This window comes from Tenrec ecaudatus, chromosome 11, assembly GCF_050624435.1.
Source record: "Tenrec ecaudatus isolate mTenEca1 chromosome 11, mTenEca1.hap1, whole genome shotgun sequence".
NCBI classification, from domain to species: Eukaryota; Metazoa; Chordata; class Mammalia; order Afrosoricida; family Tenrecidae; genus Tenrec; species Tenrec ecaudatus.
In genome coordinates this window covers 1,123,508-1,142,357 of record NC_134540.1, presented here as the reverse complement: position 1 = coordinate 1,142,357, position 18,850 = coordinate 1,123,508, and the positions used below count along the sequence as shown (strand labels likewise).

At 55.5% G+C, this 18,850-nt stretch overlaps 1 protein-coding gene across 5 annotated transcripts in view; it reads left to right on the top strand.

Annotated features, from left to right (window-relative positions):
- Positions 1-18,850, top strand: part of NBEA (neurobeachin) — a 514,531-nt gene that overhangs the window by 341,271 nt on the left and 154,410 nt on the right. For all 5 annotated transcript variants that reach the window (XM_075562753.1, XM_075562752.1, XM_075562751.1 and 2 more), the window contains one exon: positions 5,822-5,946. In XM_075562753.1, coding sequence (XP_075418868.1) covers positions 5,822-5,946 — 125 coding nt within the window. The remainder of the gene's footprint in view (positions 1-5,821; positions 5,947-18,850) is intronic.

The following is an 18,850-nucleotide window of genomic DNA, read 5'->3' as shown; positions in this document are numbered from 1 at the left end:
CTGCTGGTGAGGTTTGGTGAAGATTTCCGAGGAAGGCACAGAGCCATCTGTAACCGCTGTCGGCAAGGATCCTAGGGCTACAGCTGTTAATGTTACAAACGTGGGGTCAGCTCTCGATAGTTCATCAGAAAGCGTGTGCTGGGCTTTACTGACCCCTGACCCTTGAAGACACAGGCCTGGCCAACCCTACTGACCCGGCCTTCGCTCATTGGGCCGTCAATCCGGGAGAGGCAGAAGACAACGCCGGATGTCAAGAGGTCCTGGGTCCAGGGAAGTGGGCCACTCTCGACTTTCCCAGACCGGGGCATGTGAAGTCAGGGTATTTGCTGAAAGGCTGGCGTGAAGACAGACAGGGACGCTGCTCAGGGAGCTCCCAGGGCACCAGACACCAGATGTCAGAACCAGCCTGCGGGAGAAGGCAGTTTTTAAAGTCCTGAAACGGGTCCATGTTCCAGGACCCTACTGCTTAGTCCCCACCACCTACCATCAGATGGGAGAACGAAACTGCTTCACCTACACTCGCACACGGGCCTTCCATGTGGAACGGTGCTCCAGCTGCCGCAGTGTCCGTCCTATACAGTGCTGTCCCCTCAATGTCTGTCCTGTAGAATGCTGTCTCCTCAGTGTCCATCCTGTAGAATGCTGTCCCCTCAGTGTCTGTCCTACATAGGACTGTGCCCTGTTTGGGGTTCTATGTCCTTCCTCCTTGTACACTCTGCCCCTTTACTCTGGCAACTTCTGGCATTTGGGTGTGTTGAATCCCTCCGTCCTTGATTCCAACAGTTCGGCTCCGAGGGCCCGGATGGACTTTCCTGATGCTCTCGAGGGATGCCGAGCGACTCAGCTCTGTCCGGTCCTCCGCCGGCAGAGGGCTGGTTTGGGCCCTCCATCTAAAGAAGCGTCTCCTGTGGTGCAGGTGCACATGGGCAGGTAGTGTCGACCTCGGGCTCATTGCTCAGCCCCGTCTGTTCCGTACCTCTGATCCAGGGGATAATGTCTGTGCTCACCTCACTGAGCCCCCTCTTTCCTCCCATCAGCGCTCGAACCTGCCCAGTGAGTGTCCTATGCAGCAGCAGAGCCTGCGCTTCTGAAATTGCCCTTGGCTCTCTTTCCTAGGGGTGCTTCCTGTGTGTCCTGGCTACACCCTACTCCCCTGGTCCCTCTCTCCAGAGAGACGGCAGGCTTGCTGTCTAACCCCCAAGTGGAGAACTGGACCAGGCTCACTGCCTCCTCCACCCTCCCACCCCATTTACCTGCTTTGAGGAGCAGGGTTTGTCTTCTGACCTATCCTGGCCCTGACGTCACAGCTGACATCCTTTTAGAAGCCACCTATGTGCAACGATGCTTTTCACCCCAAAAACAGAGCCCCAGACATTTCCCGAAAGAAGAGAACCTGAGTGTGAGACCATCAGAGAGTCAGAAACTTCACCTGATGTGACTCGGGGGGAGGGGGCTGTGATGTCAACACTCAGGGGAAAGGGGACTATGTGATGTGACCACCCAGTGGGTCGGTGGGGTGGCCCCTATGCTTGACCACCCTGAGGGAAGCTTCTGCATGATGAGACTCAGTGGGCCCATGGGACGCTCACTTGAGTCTGGCTACCCTTCCTTGGTGGGTAGGTCAGCTAGCGTTAAGAGAAACTCGCCAAGACCCTTTTCAGTGGGGGTCGAAGTCTGGGGACCCCACCCTTCCTTTGTGTGGCTATGTTGCCCTGTCAAGATCGGCACCTCAGAAGTACCATACAGGGTCGTGCCAAGTTGAGGGTGGTTTATTGGTTTGGCTTTGGGGTTTCTGGTGTCACACCCCAGCCCGGACCTTCAGGCACCCTCCGTGCATGGTCTGCAGCCATGGCCCCCTGCCCACCTGATTCAAACAGGGACTGCCCTTCACACTGATGTATGCAAGTGCCTGCCCTGCCCTGCCCAGCAGGCACGAGCTGCTCACATGGGAAGTGCCCCTCGCTTGTCTCTGTTTAAGGAGCCCTAGTGACACCGTGGACTAAGCACAGGGTTGCTCACTGCAAGGTCAGCAGTTCGAACCTACTGGTCGCTCTGAGGGAGCAAAGAGGAGGCTATCTGCTCCTCCTCTTTTCTTTACAGCCTCGGGAAGCCTCATGGGGTCTCTGTGTCTTTGGAGGGGCACACAGTCTCCTGTCTCTCCCTTGGAATGGCTGGTGGGTTTGAATCACCAACCTTTTCGTGGTTAAGGCCAAGGTTTACCCACAGCGCAGCCCAGGGGGCTCTTTGGGAATTTGAATCAGGGAAGGAAAATGACTTTGAAGATGACCTTCAATTGGTGGGGAAATGGGCCAAGACCAAGAGTGTGGGACTTGACTGTTTCTGAAGACCTGGTAGCTGAAGCGTTTTTATGCAGAGAAGGTTAACTGAGACCAACCGGCTGGATTCCCCGAGCCGCTGTCGAGCGAATGTGTCTGCTAGCTTTTCCTTCGTGTGCAGGCGGGAAGCCCTTCTCTCTGGCATTCCTCGTAAATAGCGGGGAAGAAGAAGGCGCTCACTCCCATTGCTTCTCCGAGATCGCACCCGTCAAGGCAGTGACACTGGCACCCCATGCTTCGCTCTCCACAGGGAACGTCCCTGCTGGGCAGATCCGGGCCACCTACCGGGCCTGTGCTCTCCTTGCCGTGTTTGTGTCAGGGAGGGAAACGAGGAGGACAGAGGGACGCATGGTGTCAGAGAGCTGACCGGGGATCAGTGACGCCATCTGGAGAGGGTCTGCTGGGGCCTTTCAGTGGAAAGGTGAGGCAGGCACACATAGTGGATACCACTGGCAGACCCTCACAGTCATGGTGAGGCTCTCAGACGCGCTGCAACTGATAAGATGCAGGTGACAGCAATCATATACCAGGTCCAAGCACACACAGCCTTTGCCCCGAAGATGTGCCAACTTGCCGGGGGGTCAGGGCACAGAGCCACCCCACCCGCCATCACCCGGGGGAGCTTCCAGAACTGCACACCCTCCTCTCCTCCTCCCAGCCACGGGCAGGGAGAGTGGCCCCCAGGGCTGTTGTCTGTCTCCCACGGAGCAGCAGGTGGGCTTGAACCACCGGACTTGGATTGGCGGTCTGCTGCGTATCCTACAGGGCCACAGGGCCTCCTGTGGTCATCCACGCAAACCATCGCTGGGGGCCATCGGTCCATCACCACCTGCCCTGCCTGGGGGCCACTGTGAGCCCGGGGACAGAGGGGCTTCATAGAGCTCCCAGAGGAAGGGAGCTGAAAGGTGATGAAAATCTCCCAAAGGTCCTTTGAAGCCTTCTCCTGAGTGTCCATCCACCTCTCCGCCATAGAGTCAAGTCTCACTCACAGGGACCCTGTGGGGCAGGCTGGAACTGCCCCTGTGCATTTCCAGACTGCTACTCTTTGTGGAACTAGAAAGCCCGGTCTTGCACCCTCGAAGGAAGTGCCTGGTGGTTTTAAACTGGTGACCTTGTGGTAGCAGCCAATGCATAGCCCACCAGGGCTCCGGTCCCAACACATCACACGGGGGCCTGTGTAAGGATTCCAGACTGCAGATCCACGTGGGGCAGACAGCCTCCTCGCCAAGCTTTCTCCAGGATCCCCTGGTGGGTGTGTTTGACTTTGCAATAAGCAGTCCAGTGCCTGACCTGCTGCACCACTAGGGGACAATGCAGTCCTGGGAACAGCATGGTAAGAAACACTGGTCTTCCTGCCCCCTGCTGCCTGCTTTGACGGCTGAGAACACGAGTCTTGGTGTTTCCCGCTGTGGCCGTGAGCCCCCTCACAGTCTGTGGGGCTCCGGTGCAGTTTAGCTGCACTCCCCAGCCCGGCCCCCCTCGGTGTGGATCATGAGTATTCACGGCTTTGTCCCAGGAAGCAGCCCCCACACAGCTGTTGGGTGGAGACGGCTCACAGTGACGCCAACAGGCTGGCTGAGGACCAGGATTAGCGGGGGCTCGGTGACTGTGTGGTCAGCGGCGGGAAGGAGGGCTCCTCAGGGCTCGCCCACCAACCTGGCTCAGTGCTATAGCAGAGGCTCAGCCGGAGACCATGGACGGAGGGCTTGGTGATGTCCAGGGCTTTAGCTGCACGTCAGGCTCATGGGGGTGTCTGGGATGAGGGAGACGTCCTAGACCACAGACCCAACCCTTTCTGGCTGTGCTCTGAGACTGAGGTTCTGTTTGACCTTCACCTCCAAGGTCAAGTATCCCATTGTTGAGGTAGATCCAAGATGAATGGACACTCAGGAGGTGGAGGCCCCCACTTAGAGCCTGGGCAGAGATGGGCTGTCCATGGGAGTGGGGGCAAGTGGAAGAGGAAGTCCATGCCCCTGCAGAATCTGTACTGCCTCTATGTGGGTGCTGGGTGCCTCATTGCTTCAGGCTGAGAGCGAGGCCCCCAGCTGGCTGGATGCCCTTTGGGTGTCCATGGTGAGCGTGTGCTGGTCTCTCTGGGTGGATTCAATTAGAACATCTGATCATAGGCTTCAGAAAAGCATTCCGGCTTCCGGAAGTAACTTCAGAGCAAGATCTTAGAGGGCTTGCATTAGCCTCGGACCATCGGTCTGTGTGTTGGCGGTCGGTGTGACTGGCTGCCATGCTAATGGCCCGCCACAGAGCTGTCCTCATACGGGACGGTGCCTGGCTGCTCTCGTCTGCAGAGGAAACCGATTGAGGGACACTTAGGGCACCTAGAAGTCCGGCCCTGCATGAGCCTGTCCCTTGCACACGTGCCCCAGGACTTGGGACATCACAGGGCGCAGAGCCACAGACGGGTCTATGACAGAGAAGGGTTGTTGTCATCTAAGGGATTCATGTCCAGAGTATTTTCACTATTTAAAACAAAACAAAACCCAAAAAATCCTGTGTCACATTAATCTATTAAATTCTCACTGAATACTTTCACCGGGTGCCTGGTGGTGAACCAAACATGGTTCTGTCCGTCACAACCAATAATCAGGCTTTGTCTGACTTGGCTCCCAAGTTAAACATGGAACCAGTTCTCCGATGATGCAAGTATGTGTTTGCCCAGTCATGTAACCACCAGCACAGCTCAGTCAGCGAGGCCACCTCGGAGCTCATGAGCCAGGAGCAGTGCTGGCCCTCCTGCTCTGGCAGAGCGCACACAGTGATGCCCAGGGACGTGTGCCCACCCTTTCTGAAAGGCCTGGTTCTCGGGCTGTGGGGCACCTGCTCAGTCAGCAGCAGCAGCCCCGTTGGTGGGGTTCTCAGGCCAGCTGAAAGCAATCGTGGCATGGGGGCTCGCTCGTTGGCCTGTTAGAATAACAATTCACCAAGCCAATCACCGCACACAGCTTCTTTGCACGGCTCTAATTCCGAGTTATTAATAATAGATACAACCGCACTCTGCTCGGGTGGCTGCGGGCAGCGGGGAATTATTCCGATGAATATTTCAGCACATTATTTTAATCATTGTTGCACCAAATTCAAGTGGGCAATATTTTATGCTTCTTAATTCCGTCTGCGAAGGCGGGGTCGTTAAATTGCACGCCGTTTGCCGCCAGGTCTGCCCATGATTTACGGGCCTGGTTAGAAACGGGGAAGAGGCGCAAACGGTGCCATTAAGACCTGTCATGTGAGGAAACCCAGTGATGAACGCTGGGCCCCGGGAGGACGGCAGTGACTTGAGCAGGGCTCGGGGCCCTGACCTGCCTTCTTCTCAGATCCTGCCCTTTGCAGGGAGACCACTACAGGCCAGCCGAGGGCGCAGGACACAGCCCTCACCAGCGCGCCACGGAGACCTGGGGTAAACCTGTGGTTTAGGGGACAGGGGTGCTGTGGGGCCGGCTGTTGACCTTGTTGGCTCCTCCTCTCTCCTGCAGCCAGCTGCGCGACTTCTGGCGCCTGGACTACTGGGAGGATGACCTGCGGCGCAGGAGGCGCTTCGTCCGCAACGCGTTCGGCTCCACACACGCCGAGGCCTTGCTCAAGGCGGCCATCGAATACGGTCAGTACCCGCCCTGCGGCCGCCATCCCTCCCCCTGCTCCCCTGCACCTGCTGGAGTTTCCCTGAGCCTGGCCAACAGAGCTGCTTCTGCTCCCCTTCTGTCTGTGGATGAAGGGGCTGCAGCCAGCCCCAAGGCCCAGCAGCCCTCCCTCCCTCCCTCTCAGGCGCATCAGGTCCTTCCTCGGTGTCCTTCACACTTGGGTGAGCAAGAGGGCTGGGGGTCACCTTGCACTCATGCTTACACACTTTGATCATGGGTGTGCACTCAGACACAGTCCGAGAAGGGCAAACCCCAAAATGTTGCTGCTAGCGTCCCTGTTCAGAGTTCATTCCAGGGGAAAGGCTTGCAGACGTGCCTGGGTGATCAGTGGGAGGCTGCAGGTATGCTCGCTCAGTCCCACACCGACCTTCAGGAAAACCTTTCCCATCGCAATGGTGGCTTCTGCAGGGATCGATTTCAGGCAGAGTCCATGCAGAGGGTGATGGTAACTGTCTTTTGGAATTTGGGTGGATTTTCATGCAGGATGCAGGACAGTCCCAGGGACTGGTCAGGCAGAAGTCTTCAGAAACTGGGGGCTGCTCTGGTGGGAAAGGGACCAGGAGCATTTAGCGGCGGTACTGCCCCGTCACCACAAGGTGCCTGCTCATTCCCCAGGACAGCAAGGGCTGTCGGCAAGGGTTTCATTGGACAGGTCTCTGCATCCACCTCTGACCTGACCTTGTCCCTTCACATGTCGTCATCCTCCCTAAACTCAAAGCACACGGAAACATGGGAACAAGGCTCTGGGAGCCCGGAGGAGGCGCAGACTGCCCTTTGAGGTGGTGTCAACAGAAGGGCCCGGAACACGTCCAGGGAGCCTCCCTGCTGTGACTAAGTACCTGCGGGGTGAGTCTGGCCCAAGGCGACCTGATGTGCCAGAGAACGAGACTCCGCTCTGTCCTGTGCCATCGCCACAGTGTCCTCACGTTGGGGCCGTGGTTACAGCCACCGTATCGCTCCACCTCCTTGAGCATCTTCCTCTCCTTCACTGGCCTCCATTGTACCAAGCATGAGGTCCTTCTGCAGGCCCGGTCTCTCTTACCTTCGCGTCAGAAGTACGTGAGACAAGTCCACCATCCTTGCCTCTGAGGAGCATCTGGCCCTGCTTCTTTCAGGCCTGTCCTTTGGGCAGTCCGTGCTACTTGCTGTATTCTCCAGCGCCACAGTTCAAAGGCATCAGTTCTTCTTCGGCTGTCCTTGTTGAGTGTCCCACCTCCACAGGCGTAGGGAGCAGTGAGTTCACCAGAGCTTGTTTGAGGCACCTTAGTCCTCTGAGCAACCTCCTGGCTCTTCAACACTTTCCGGAGGTCTCCTGCCGCAGATCGACCCATTGCAAGGGGCCATCTGATCTCTTGACTGCTGCTTCCGTGAGCCTTGACTGTGCGTCCAAGCAACAGAATGGTGTGCACCTTGAGCCTTTTCCCCATGGGCCACAGCACTGCCTGCCGGTGCCGCTGTGAGGGCCTGGCCTTAGTTGGAGCAATGGCAGTGCGGACAGAGGCCATGCTGGGGAGCATCCCTTCACAGGCCCATACTTTGGCTAATAAATGGCCCTATAAATTTGTGCTTTTTGACCTGCTCAGAAGTCTCACCAGTACCCTCATTACTTGGTCTGTTCTACTGCATTGCTACTGCAGTGCAGCCAAGTGTGTTTGGTGGCACACACAGCCCTTGGGGTGTGTCCCGTCTGCACCTGCAGCCTGTTTCCTCACTCTCCAATCCAGGTACTCAGAAGCCCCAAGTGCCACTAGGTGGCTGTGGGGCCAGCCCCCTGCAGATCTGTGTCTGCCCCGCCCAGGTGCACAGGCTTCCTACCGAGGCTGTAGGGAGAAGTCAGCAGCAATCTCCATGGAGCTGAAAGCAGATTGATGGGTGCGAGGTACAGAAACAGTTGGTGGCCACTGTGTTAGCAGAAGATTCTCATAACATGAAACCCTCAACCCATGCAGGACGGGCCTTGGGGCCCTGTGTGAACTAACGCCCAGAGCAGAGGCTTGTGGAGACGGAGATCCCCTTCAGACTCAGTTAGCTGCTGAGGCAGATTTCACTTCAACTTAGCTCTTCTTGTATGTCACCTAGCTACTTAATGTCAAAGGCCCTGTTGTTACATAGGCTGACAGTTTGAGCCCACCAAACACACCGCAGGAGAAGGACAGGCTGTCGGTTCTGTCCAGGTGGATAGCCTGGGAAAGGAACTCTTTGTTTTAAACTCCACTCGGACTCACGGGGTACCTGTGAAGTGACTGGATGGCAGTGGGCTTGGCTGATGGGTAGCATCCCAGGCCCAGCAAGTGCAGGGCCAGCTGCCGCCCAGGCCTCATTCTCTGTGGAGGCGCAGGGAAATAACTGTGCTGGTGGCAGGTCTGGATGACTCTCAGTATTTGAATCTGTGGGGCAGGGGTTCTCAAGAGCTGGGAGGGCAGCCTGAGCTTTCTCGGCCAGGGACCATGCCCTGGGCCCAAGACCAGCCCGGATTTCTGAAGAGATGGCCGCGTTCTGCTTGTGTGGGAAACGGTGCTTCCAAAAGGCTCCCAGCAGAGAAGCAGGAGGCACTCGGCAGGCGTCGTGTCTTAGTGTGTGTTGGGAGTCATCGCTCCTGCTGATACCCTGATGGCACAGCTGCAAGGAACCATGCTGAAGCTCTGCTGGGGGCTGGGGACAGCCCCCAGATCTCGCTGTCCTCACACTGTGCTGGGCCAGCGTCTGGGGCTGAAAGCCTCTTTGAGAAGCAGATAGCCCGAGGGCCTGGACGCGCCAGGGGTCCTGGAGGACGGCCCTTCATCCCCACTTCCCAAGGAAAACTTTGCAACGACCTTTTCCTGTTGAGAAACAGCCCTAAACCCTGATGGCGTTCCCGGCTTCTTAGTCAGACTAATGAGCTGAATAATTGATGAGGTTGTCATGTGCAAGAGATTTGGTGTGATCTGAGATCTTTTCCGCCTCTGGTGCTGGGATGTGATTAATAAAAACCTAGAGGCATGTTATCCCCCCTCCCCCCCATGTTCCGCGTGCTAATTTTGCATTTATTGGAGGTGTTGTTCAGGTGTTCGGTAATCGCAGCATCTCGTGCACATGCAGGTTGCATGCCTTCTCGGGCATTAATGTGACAGCAGCACGAGGAAGTGTGCGGAAGCCTAGCTGAACACTGCAGCTTATGGGCATCCCCGTCCACACAAAACATGGTTAAAACACGCACCCAGCAGCTACAGGGATGGCTTTCCGACCTTCGGAGCTGTGTTCATTCTTCAGGGCAAATTAGTCATGGGGAAATAATGGAAAAGGGCAGGGGCAGGGGGCGGGGGGGACTCAAAGAAAGCCTAGACCAGGTACCTCCCAGAACATGAAGATTCTGGTTGTGTCCATGCCTGGGTGTGCCTGGGTCCTAGCTGTTGACTGTCAGTCCTCGGGGCTGGGGCAAACACACCATCGTACGCAGGTCTGATGAGCGCTGCCGAGCGGGGTCGGCAGCCTTGGGCCACAAAAAGGAAAAGCAGCGCCACGAAAGCACAGAGCAAAGGCAACAAAGTTAATCAGTCGTGTCTTCGCAATAAAGAATAAGCTATGCTGAGAGCTGCAAACGAGGGCATCCTCCACCCCTCGGAGCTGCGTCTGCTTAACACCCCGTTTATCGGGGCCTGAAAAGCTATCAGGGCTGACCTTGATGGAAAAAGGCAACTCAGTAATGAACCGGGAATTAAATTAGCCTTGATGGGGGTTGCACGGCTAGTGCAATGTGCTGCTTGCGACCCTCCGGAAATACTCCAAGGACAGGGGGGCCGAGAGCCGAGCCTGCTAGCCAGTGAGTGAGAGGGGAGCGGTCACATGGCCGGACGTGCATGTAGTTTAAACCAGGCACCCTCATCACGGCACCGGGGTGTGTGTGGGGGGCGGCGGTGTACTGACTTTCAGTGGTACCCCATGGAGACTCCCCAAAGGGGCATGTTCCTCTGGGTAGTGGTGCTGCCCCCCTCTGAGGGGCTCTGGAATAAAATGAGAGGCCCAAGTGGGGCTTGAATGGCCTGTGGGAAAGCCCATGAGGAGAGGAGGAGAGGGCCGGAGGGACCCCTTCCAGCCTTTGTGCTGTGCCACGTCAGCTCGTGACTTCTTAGTCTTCCACCCGCCCGCCCTGCCGGTGCTGCCTCGTCCTTTCAGGAAGCTGACGGGGACCATGGAAATGCTAATCACACAGTATGCTCAGACACGGCTTTGACAGGTACTGCATTGCCCAGTCTGTTTGCAGCCTCCCGTCTGAACCTAACACAGTAAAAACTAACAACAACAATGGGTGGGGGGGTGGTTAGGCTCGGAGGAAATGAGTGGGACGGACTCCTTCCAAGCAGTTATGTAACACCCACTCACACAGTGTGCATGCCGGTCAGCGCCTCCCGATCCTGAGTTGTTTGATGCCCTCCAGGCAGTCCCCACTCACAGTGGTCCTGTGCACGATCCACACAGCTGTTGTGTTTCAGCCGAATGTTGCAGCCACTGTGCCCATCCGTCCCATCAAGGATTCTTTCCTGCTGCCCCTCGACTTCATCGAGCACGGCGTCCTTCTCCAGGGGCTGCTTTCTCCTGAGTACATGTCTAAAGTCTGCGAGGCTAAATCTCACCACCCTGGCCTCCAGAGAGCATTCTGGCCGTACGTCTTTACTTCCAAGACAGATCCTTGTGGGCGCCTTGGGACTTTTAATGTTCCTCACCAGCACCCTAATTCAAACCCAGCAATTCTTCTCGGGTCGTCCTTATTCATTGTCCAAACTTCACATGCGCGGGAGGCGATTGAGAACACCTCGTCTCAGGTCAGGTGCACCTTAGACCTGGAAGAAACGTCCCTCGTTCCTTTGCAACACTTCCGAGAGAGCTTGTCCAGTGTAGTGATCCCTGACTGTAGATACCGGCAAGAACATCCGTGACAGCTGCCATCTTGTCTCCATTTGCCATGGTGGGATCCACTGGTCCAGTTGTGAGGATCTGGTCTTCCTTACATGGAATTGCCGTCCACACTGCAGGCTGCTATCCTTGATCTGCTTCAGCAAGCGCTTCAATTCCCCCTCATGTTCAGCCAGCAAGGTTGTGTCATCTGGATATCCACGGTCGTCAGGAAGCCTGCCTCCCTTCCTGATGCCACACTCCTGTTCTCTAGTGGTTTGCCCTGGTGATGTGGGTTCTGACGGGCTGCTGGCCACAGAGTCCAGAGAGTAAAGCCCCCAGGCCCTGCACAGGCGACAGAGGAACATGCCCGCTCTGGTGAAGAGCGACAGCCTCAGAAACCCGCTAGGGCAGTTCCTGTTTGGTCTCTGAGTCCGAAAGGACTCGCTGGCAGTGAGTCTGAACAGTCTGAGGAGTGACTGAAGTGAGACCTGGTGTTCTGGGTGAACACCCACCAACAGCGCTCTGTATGCATCTGTATGTATTTTGAATAAACCGTTGCTCCTTGTAGGAATCATAGTTAGTGTCTCAGAAGGGGAACGTACACCGCCCCCCCCCCCACCTAGAGAAAGCTACCCTATAGCATCTGGAAGTGGTTCCTAGGAGCTCTCTGTCCAGACCGAGGGACCCAGCGCCATGCAGGCTGCCTGCCTGCCCATGTTTTCTACTTGATTTTTTCCGTTCTGTTGCATTGGGTTTTTTTTCTCTTCCACTAATAAATGTGCCACGTGATGTATAATCCGATGCAACCCTATTTTAAGTATTTTAAAAATCAGCCCAAGTTCGGGCTCATCAAAACCCCCGGCAAGTCACACCCAGCCTGAGCAGCCAGCAACCCCATGAGGCGAGGCGAGACGAGGCGAGCCCAGGCCGGCTGATCCAATTTCCTCTCGTGCGCTGGGCCTGCGCGCCGCCCGCTTCTCTGAGGCCTGATTGCGTTATCAGAGCCCACCTAGCCCTCACACTCACATTTCCTCACGCCCTTTTAATTGCATTCTTTTTCCGGTTTAAAAACGCCATTTATGAATATCCCCTCAGTAGGCTGGCTGGAAGAAATCTTGCTTACATATGAATATTTTGAATTAGGAATAAATGAAATTCTGGCTTTGTCCTTTCGCTCTCTTCTTTCCTTTTTGCTCTGTCAGAGCCAAATTGTGAGAACACTTGGCATGTCTCTGAAGACAGGGGTCTATTTGCAGGCCTGCCAACGTGAAGCCTGCACCCCAGCCCGCCTCTGGTTCCCTCACCCTGAGGCCCTACTTGGAAGCAGGTCCTGTGATCAGAACACACCGTCGGCCACACGGAGCCGGGGGAGCATGAAATGAAAGCCACCTTCCTATTGCTCCCGCCCTCCGGCTCGCCAGTGCCCTCGCTGTCCTTCTGCACGGGGCAGTAATGTTGGTGCTAGGCAGCCATTTTCTTCTCAGGTTTCTTAAATGCCGGCAAATTGTTTACAGGCGGAAGCCATCTGAGTCGGGATTTTCACACCTGGAATCATTTAGGTGAACATCTCGTCGTAACCAATGCCCAGGTGGCGGCAAGCTTAATATGCCCCGACAAACGTCTCCCCCAGCCCTCCAGAGAGCTGCTGCCCGGCCCTGCACCCCCAGCACCCAGAGCTAATGTTTATGTCGAACAGACACAGGCGGCTGCACAGTCCCTCCGACAAAAGCCCAAAGGGCGCTGGACTCGAATTTCCGGGGCTAAACTGGGCCGTGAATACCCTCACTAATGTGGGAAGGGTTATCATTTCTCAGTCTGGGTCATCATCCATTTGGAGTGGCCGGGGCCTGGCCTTTAAGTCCTGTCGGCATGCTGCTGCTGCTGCTCTGTGGGGTCGCGCCAAGTCAGAACCCACGCCCTGGCAGCGAGTCATTGAGCCATGGCCTTCCTCGTCGTAGGGGCCCCCCACTCCACAGAGAAGACGCTGTCCGCCAAGCCCCGTGCCGCCCCCCCCGCCCCCCGTCACTGTTGATTGTCCGCCCACCTCCTTCAGAGCCCTCCTCTCTTTCCCGGACTCTCGACGTTCCTGCCAGGCTGTTTAATAGCATCTCTGTCGACCAAAGTGAAGTGGGGGGGGGGGGGCGCCTTTAGATCCAGTTCATTTATGCAAAAATGGCAACAAGGAAGGCGCAGGGGAGGGAGGTCTGAGTGGTTTTACCTGTACCTGTTCAGTTGGCTCGACAAAGTCTCGGGGCTGTACTGCAACAGAATCTTTGGTTTCTTGGAAGCACTGGCTTTCATGGACCGATTTTCTATTGATAAAGAGAGCCTTCGCCTGAGAACATAAGGTATAAATGAGAGGGGAGCGGCCTCTGGAATGCCCGGTCCTTCTCCCTAATGCAGTGTTTTTATTGAGTATCACTAACAGACTCTACCTGTGGGATTTCTCTGCTACGAGTCGGCTTTCTTCAGAACCGGCGCGGCACAGCTGGTTCTGCTTGTTTCGCTGCTGAGGTTGCAGCCGGAGAGGTGCTCTCCTCCCTCACAGCACGGCCCGCCTGACAAAGTCACGCACATGATTGGATTGTGAATTGCAATGAGGTACAAGGAAACGATTGGCTCAACAGTGCCGGGTGCCCCAGGGAAATCGCTGCTGCTCTCGCCCCAGTGGCCCAGGGAGGTCACCCCTAAGGGGCCTCCAGAGACGGATGAGATGGCTCGGGTCAGAGAAAGCGCTCTTGCAGTCTTCATTCGCTGTCAGAACTGCGAGCGTCGCTGGCATCGATGGGGCCGCTGCTTGCGGCTGGGCCCTGGTGTCTGATGTGCTCGGTTAAGAGGTACATTTGCCGCCAAGTCTTTGCCTCTTAGTGGAAATTAAATCGCATCACTGAGGATGGCTGAAAGCAAGGGCCCCGTGAGTTAGCTGTTGCTCTGACTTCAGCTTTCAGAGAGACTCCTTTTGTTTAAATGTCCTGGAGTGTCCTTCTTGTCGTCAGTGCTTGGAGGAGAGGGGACCCCGGATTGTGTCAGCGCTGCCACGTCTGATCTGTCTGATGGAGGGCAGGCCTGGCAGGATGTGCTTTATAGCCCGAGATGCTATGAAACAGTAGATATTGAAAAGGATTCTCCTTCATAAAACGACCGTCTTATGAAACCGATTTCCAGATGTTTAGCAACATTCGAATTTCCTGATAGTGCTGTTGGGTAAAATTAAAACAAGACTTAACTTTTCCCATTTCGGTCCAAAGGCAAAGGAGAGGCTTACCCACAGGGCCTCTCCTGGGTAATTCTCCAAAGCAAGCCGAGCAGTAACTGTGGAGAGAGCTCTCGCTATCGTTTCATCTCCAAACACCCACGCTGTGAAACCTGTTGCCGTTCTTAAGACTCTGTCCGTGGTCGTTGGGTGCTGTAGAGTCAGTCCCGACTCACACGGACCCCCAGTCCGGTGCCATCTCCGAGCGGCTGTTATGCAAACACTATGTCAGTCCGTCTTATTGAGGACTGTCCTCTCTTTCTCTGACTCTCTACCTTACCCAGCATGATGCCCTTCTCCAGGGCCTGGCCCCTCCGATGATGTGTCCAAACTATGTCAGACAAAGTCTCGCCATCCTGGCCTGTAAGATCCTTCTGGGACAGATTGGTTTGTCCTTTTGGGCAGTCCATGGAACTTTCAGTGTTCTTCCACGGCCTTCTTTATTCAGTGTCCGACTGTCACGTGCATCTGAGGCAGTGGAGAATACCATGCACCTTAGTCCTCAAAGGAACATCTTGTTTCCATTACCCTGCCGAGGCCTTGTGCAGCAGATGTACCTGATGCGATATGTCATTTGATCTCTTGACTGCTGCTTCCATGAGCACTGATGGGGGTTCCAAGTAAGGGAGAGTCTTTGGCAACATCGGCCCTGTCTCTGCGACATCACGATGTCACCTATTGGCCCAGTTGAGAGGGTTGATCTTCTTTACACTGAGCTGTAAAGGGCTGCCATCCCTGAGGTTTATCAGCAAGCCAGGCTGTGTCACCTGCACATCGCAGGTGGTCAAAGAGCCTTCAGCCCTGATGCCGAAGTCTTCATGGAATCTCAAACCAAGCTCGGTACCATCCGGTGGATCATGACTGACAGCGGCCTGGTGGGGCAGGGTAGAACGGAACTCTCTCTCCCACAGAGCAGCTGGTGGTTTTGAACTGCTGACCTTGTGGTTAGCAGCCCAAGGTATAACCACCACGCCACCAGGGCTCCTTCATAATCTAGCTTCTCAGATCATAATAACAAGTCTATATACAGAAATGAATAAGCATGTCAACTGCATCACTGATATCATTCTGTAAATAACTATAAGTGACTGATATGAGGATACATGACATAACAGTAATAGGACATGATAAACGTTTACTCTGCTTAGACCCCATGCAGTGTCGATTTCCCAGGTATTGAGTGGCCCTGGCCCCGCCCTGCCCCCTGGAGACTGCTTTCCTGCAGCAGGGGGCCGGCTGCACCTGTGCACGCAGGTGGCCCCTGTGGCAAGTGCAGGGGAGTCGGGGACAGCCACTGAGGACTTCCCCAGGCCATTGCTGTTGGTGGGTCAGTTGACCCCAGAGACAGAGCAGACCTGCCAGTGCACAGGGCATCTTGTGTCACCATCGTTCTGGGAGCAGCTCTTCAGGGCTGTCTGCCTCTTTGCAGAGCAGCTGGTGGGTTAGAACCTCTGGCCATCTGATGAGCACTTCACCACCGCACCGCCCAGACTCTTTGCTAAGCGCTTTCATCACCCATACATTCTGACGAGTGATAAGTCTGGTGACACAGTGGGGCGAGCGCTGGGCTGCTAACGCCAAGGTCGGCTGTTCAAACCCTCTAGCCCCTCCGTGGGAGACCGACGGGCTGTTACCTGCATAGAGATCTGCAGTCTCAGAAGCCCACAGGGGCAGTTCTACTCTGTCCTGTAGGGTCGCTGTGAGTCGGAATCAACCCCAGAGCAGTGCTTGTTCAGTCCGTTGGAACCTGAACCTTTTGGCTGGCTGCTGGGCTGGTGACCACTGTAGCCTCCAGGCTCCGGGCAGATGCCATCTTGGGAGAGTCCCTCAGTACAGGAGTCAGAGGAGCCAGGTTGCTCTCTGTACTGGATAAACATGCTCTGCAGGAAGAAGGGCCCTGGAGGACGGAGGCGAGGTAAGAAGAGAGGTTCCAGAAACAAACTCCCAGCACTGTCTGCCCAGGGGCCAGGCCCTTGTCCAGTGCGTCAGTGCGTGTGTGTGTGTGAGAGAGAGAGACAGACAGACAGACAGTGTGTGTGTATGAGAGGGTATCTGTGTCTGTGTGTGTATTTGGAAGTATCCTGTGTGTGTGTCTGTCTGTGTGCACACCACATGTCAGAGACCTTAGACTTACACTCTACAGATCACACTAAACACAGGTTCTCACACTGTGTGTGGCTGTACACACGGCACACATTTATACAATAACAAATTAAAATCTTATTTCTGAGCCCATTCTAAAGTAAATATTGACAAGAGCATAAATCTGGTCCAAAAATGTTATTTTTACATATGTGTCTGTATGAAGGGTCTGGATGAGCAAATGGCCTAGTTTATTTGCTTTGAATCAGCATTTCCGATAGACCCCGTCCTTTGAGTCCTATTAAGGCATGCTCAACGTCTCCAATCTGCCACTTCTGGGTCTCCACGTCTCACAGTGGACGCTGCTCCAACTCAATCCAACGATCTTAAACGTCAACAATAGCAAGACTGACAGCTGTAGCCGGAATGCTGGCTTGTAGGTGCATTTTCCTTGTCACTTGCCGTTTTTAATTTTTTTTTATTCTCAGGGAATCCTGGGGTTTTGATGAGACTTTTAAAAGTGAGCCTAATTTACTTTCATGTAACATGTTAATTTATGCTTCCACACCCACTCGGAGCCTCTTCAAGTATGTACCGGGGGCCTCCAGAAACTTCATGGGCAAATCCCATATCTTCTCACTCCAGTTCCCCCCACTCAGTGTCTCCTAAGAACCTGGGGCTCACATTCTCGTCCCGGGCGTGCATGTGACTGCACATCGACCTCATTGCTCTGTCGTCAGGACCCTGTGCTTACTTATTCACTCCGGAAGTCTTTGCCCTGCACAGCCCCCTGGAAAAGCCCCACCGAGGGCTACCGCTCAGGCCAGCCTCAAAGCCCTGTGCATGCTCAGACCCCGGGCTTGCGGAGGCACGAGGTCTCTGCTGGTTAATGTCTTGATGAACGGCCGAGGGTCACACTGCGCCGTCCAGCTCGTCTCCTGAAGACAGATGACCGCGAGTGGATTCTCCTCCCAATCAGAATTTGATTTGTTGGGTGTTAAACCAATTCTTTCTAAGGACACTGTTTACAAGCCTTGTAATGAGGTAGCCCTCAGAGACCTACCTCTTTTTGCCTGTAATTTTGATAAATGAAACTCTAATTCATAAAGGATATTGTGATTGAAAAGTACCTTTGGCTCTCAGACACTGTAATTTAGATAAATGCTTGGCGCAAGACCATGTAATCAGGGACTTTGCCGAGCTGCAGCCTGCAGGTTAGGGGGCTTCCTGGGGCGGTCCCTGGGAGGACTGCTGCTTTCTCCTGCGTGTGAACTCACGGGCAGGATAAGAACTCCATGCGCTTGTGAAACACACCTTCTCTCTGGGTGGATCTGACCAGGAGGCAGGGACACACCTTGTCTCCTAGAGACCCACCTTGGTCCAGGTAAAGAACCTGGGTCCTCCCAAATCTGCCCCAAAACATCAAGCAAAGCACTTAAGACCAGGGTGGGCGGTGGGAGGGATTGGGGGGGGGGCAGTGGAGTGGGAGTGGAGTTGGGAGGGATGGGGGGTGGAGTGGGAGTGGAGCTGGAAAACTTAGGAAGCTGGGAGCAGCGGTGGACATGACCAGAGGGGAGCTTTCTGGGGGAGCCCTGGTGAGCCGGTGGTTTGGTTCAATGCTCAGCAGCTGACCACAAGGTGGACAGTTCAGCCACACCCAGCAGGTCTACCTGGACGGTGCGGGCAGCCCATGGGGCAGAGTGGGGCCATGGTACATAGGAATCCACTTCTCGTCTCTGTTGCCCCATCGGTTCTACAGAAAGCCTGGTGTCACGAGGAGTGCGGCTCTGGGCTGCTCACAGGAAACCAGGCTGCCCGCCCTGGCCTGCAGTTGGCCTGGGTCTTTCTGAGTCACTGTCCCTGCCCCAGGTGCATCCCCAGGGCTGCGGGATCTTCTGTGGTGAGGGGCTCCTCAGAGCTGGTGAGAGTCCCTTCTCGCTCCCCTAAGGAGATGGTCCTGGGTGGTGGCTGTGCATCCACCCCCAGGACAGCCCCTCTCCTCTCACATGAGGGCCTTTATAGCCCACCCATGCGTGGCTCAGTGACTGGCAACCATGGCCTGTGCGGGCGTGGTGTTGGGGATCAGGAAGCAGGGGTATGCGGAGGCCCTGCGGTTTGGGAAAGGTGCATGGATCTGAAGCTCACATTTCTCCACGGTAGCCCTCGAGGTGCAAACTGCAGGGTCGGCGGTTCAAACCCCTCAGCAATTCCTCTGGAGAAAGACTGCCAGTCTGGGATATGCAGGAGGGCAGTGGGGTGTCTGCTCTGGAGGGCACTGCGAGGGGGAGTCGGTTGGTTAGATTGGGTTCTCTGCTCGAGCCATACGGTGTGGATTAAGTGTCTGGGTGCTGCCGGAAATGCCATTGGTTGGCAACCGGTCACTCTCCAGTGGCCAAGGTGTGGCAGTCTGTCTCTGCAGAGACCCTCAAGGGGCTGGCCATCAGCTGTCCTGCACCCAGGCTCGCCGGCAATGGGAGGGACTCAAGGCTTTCTCTGCACCAGGCCAGCCCACCTGGCCTGATTTCCCTCTGCCAGAAGGTGCCCCCACAGGTCTGCAGGTGTCATCAATCGGTGCAGCAGCTAAGGCAGTAGCCCTGAGGCTTGGAGGGCAAACTGCACTGTGCTAATGCTGGTGGCCCGAGGCCTGAGCATGTCCC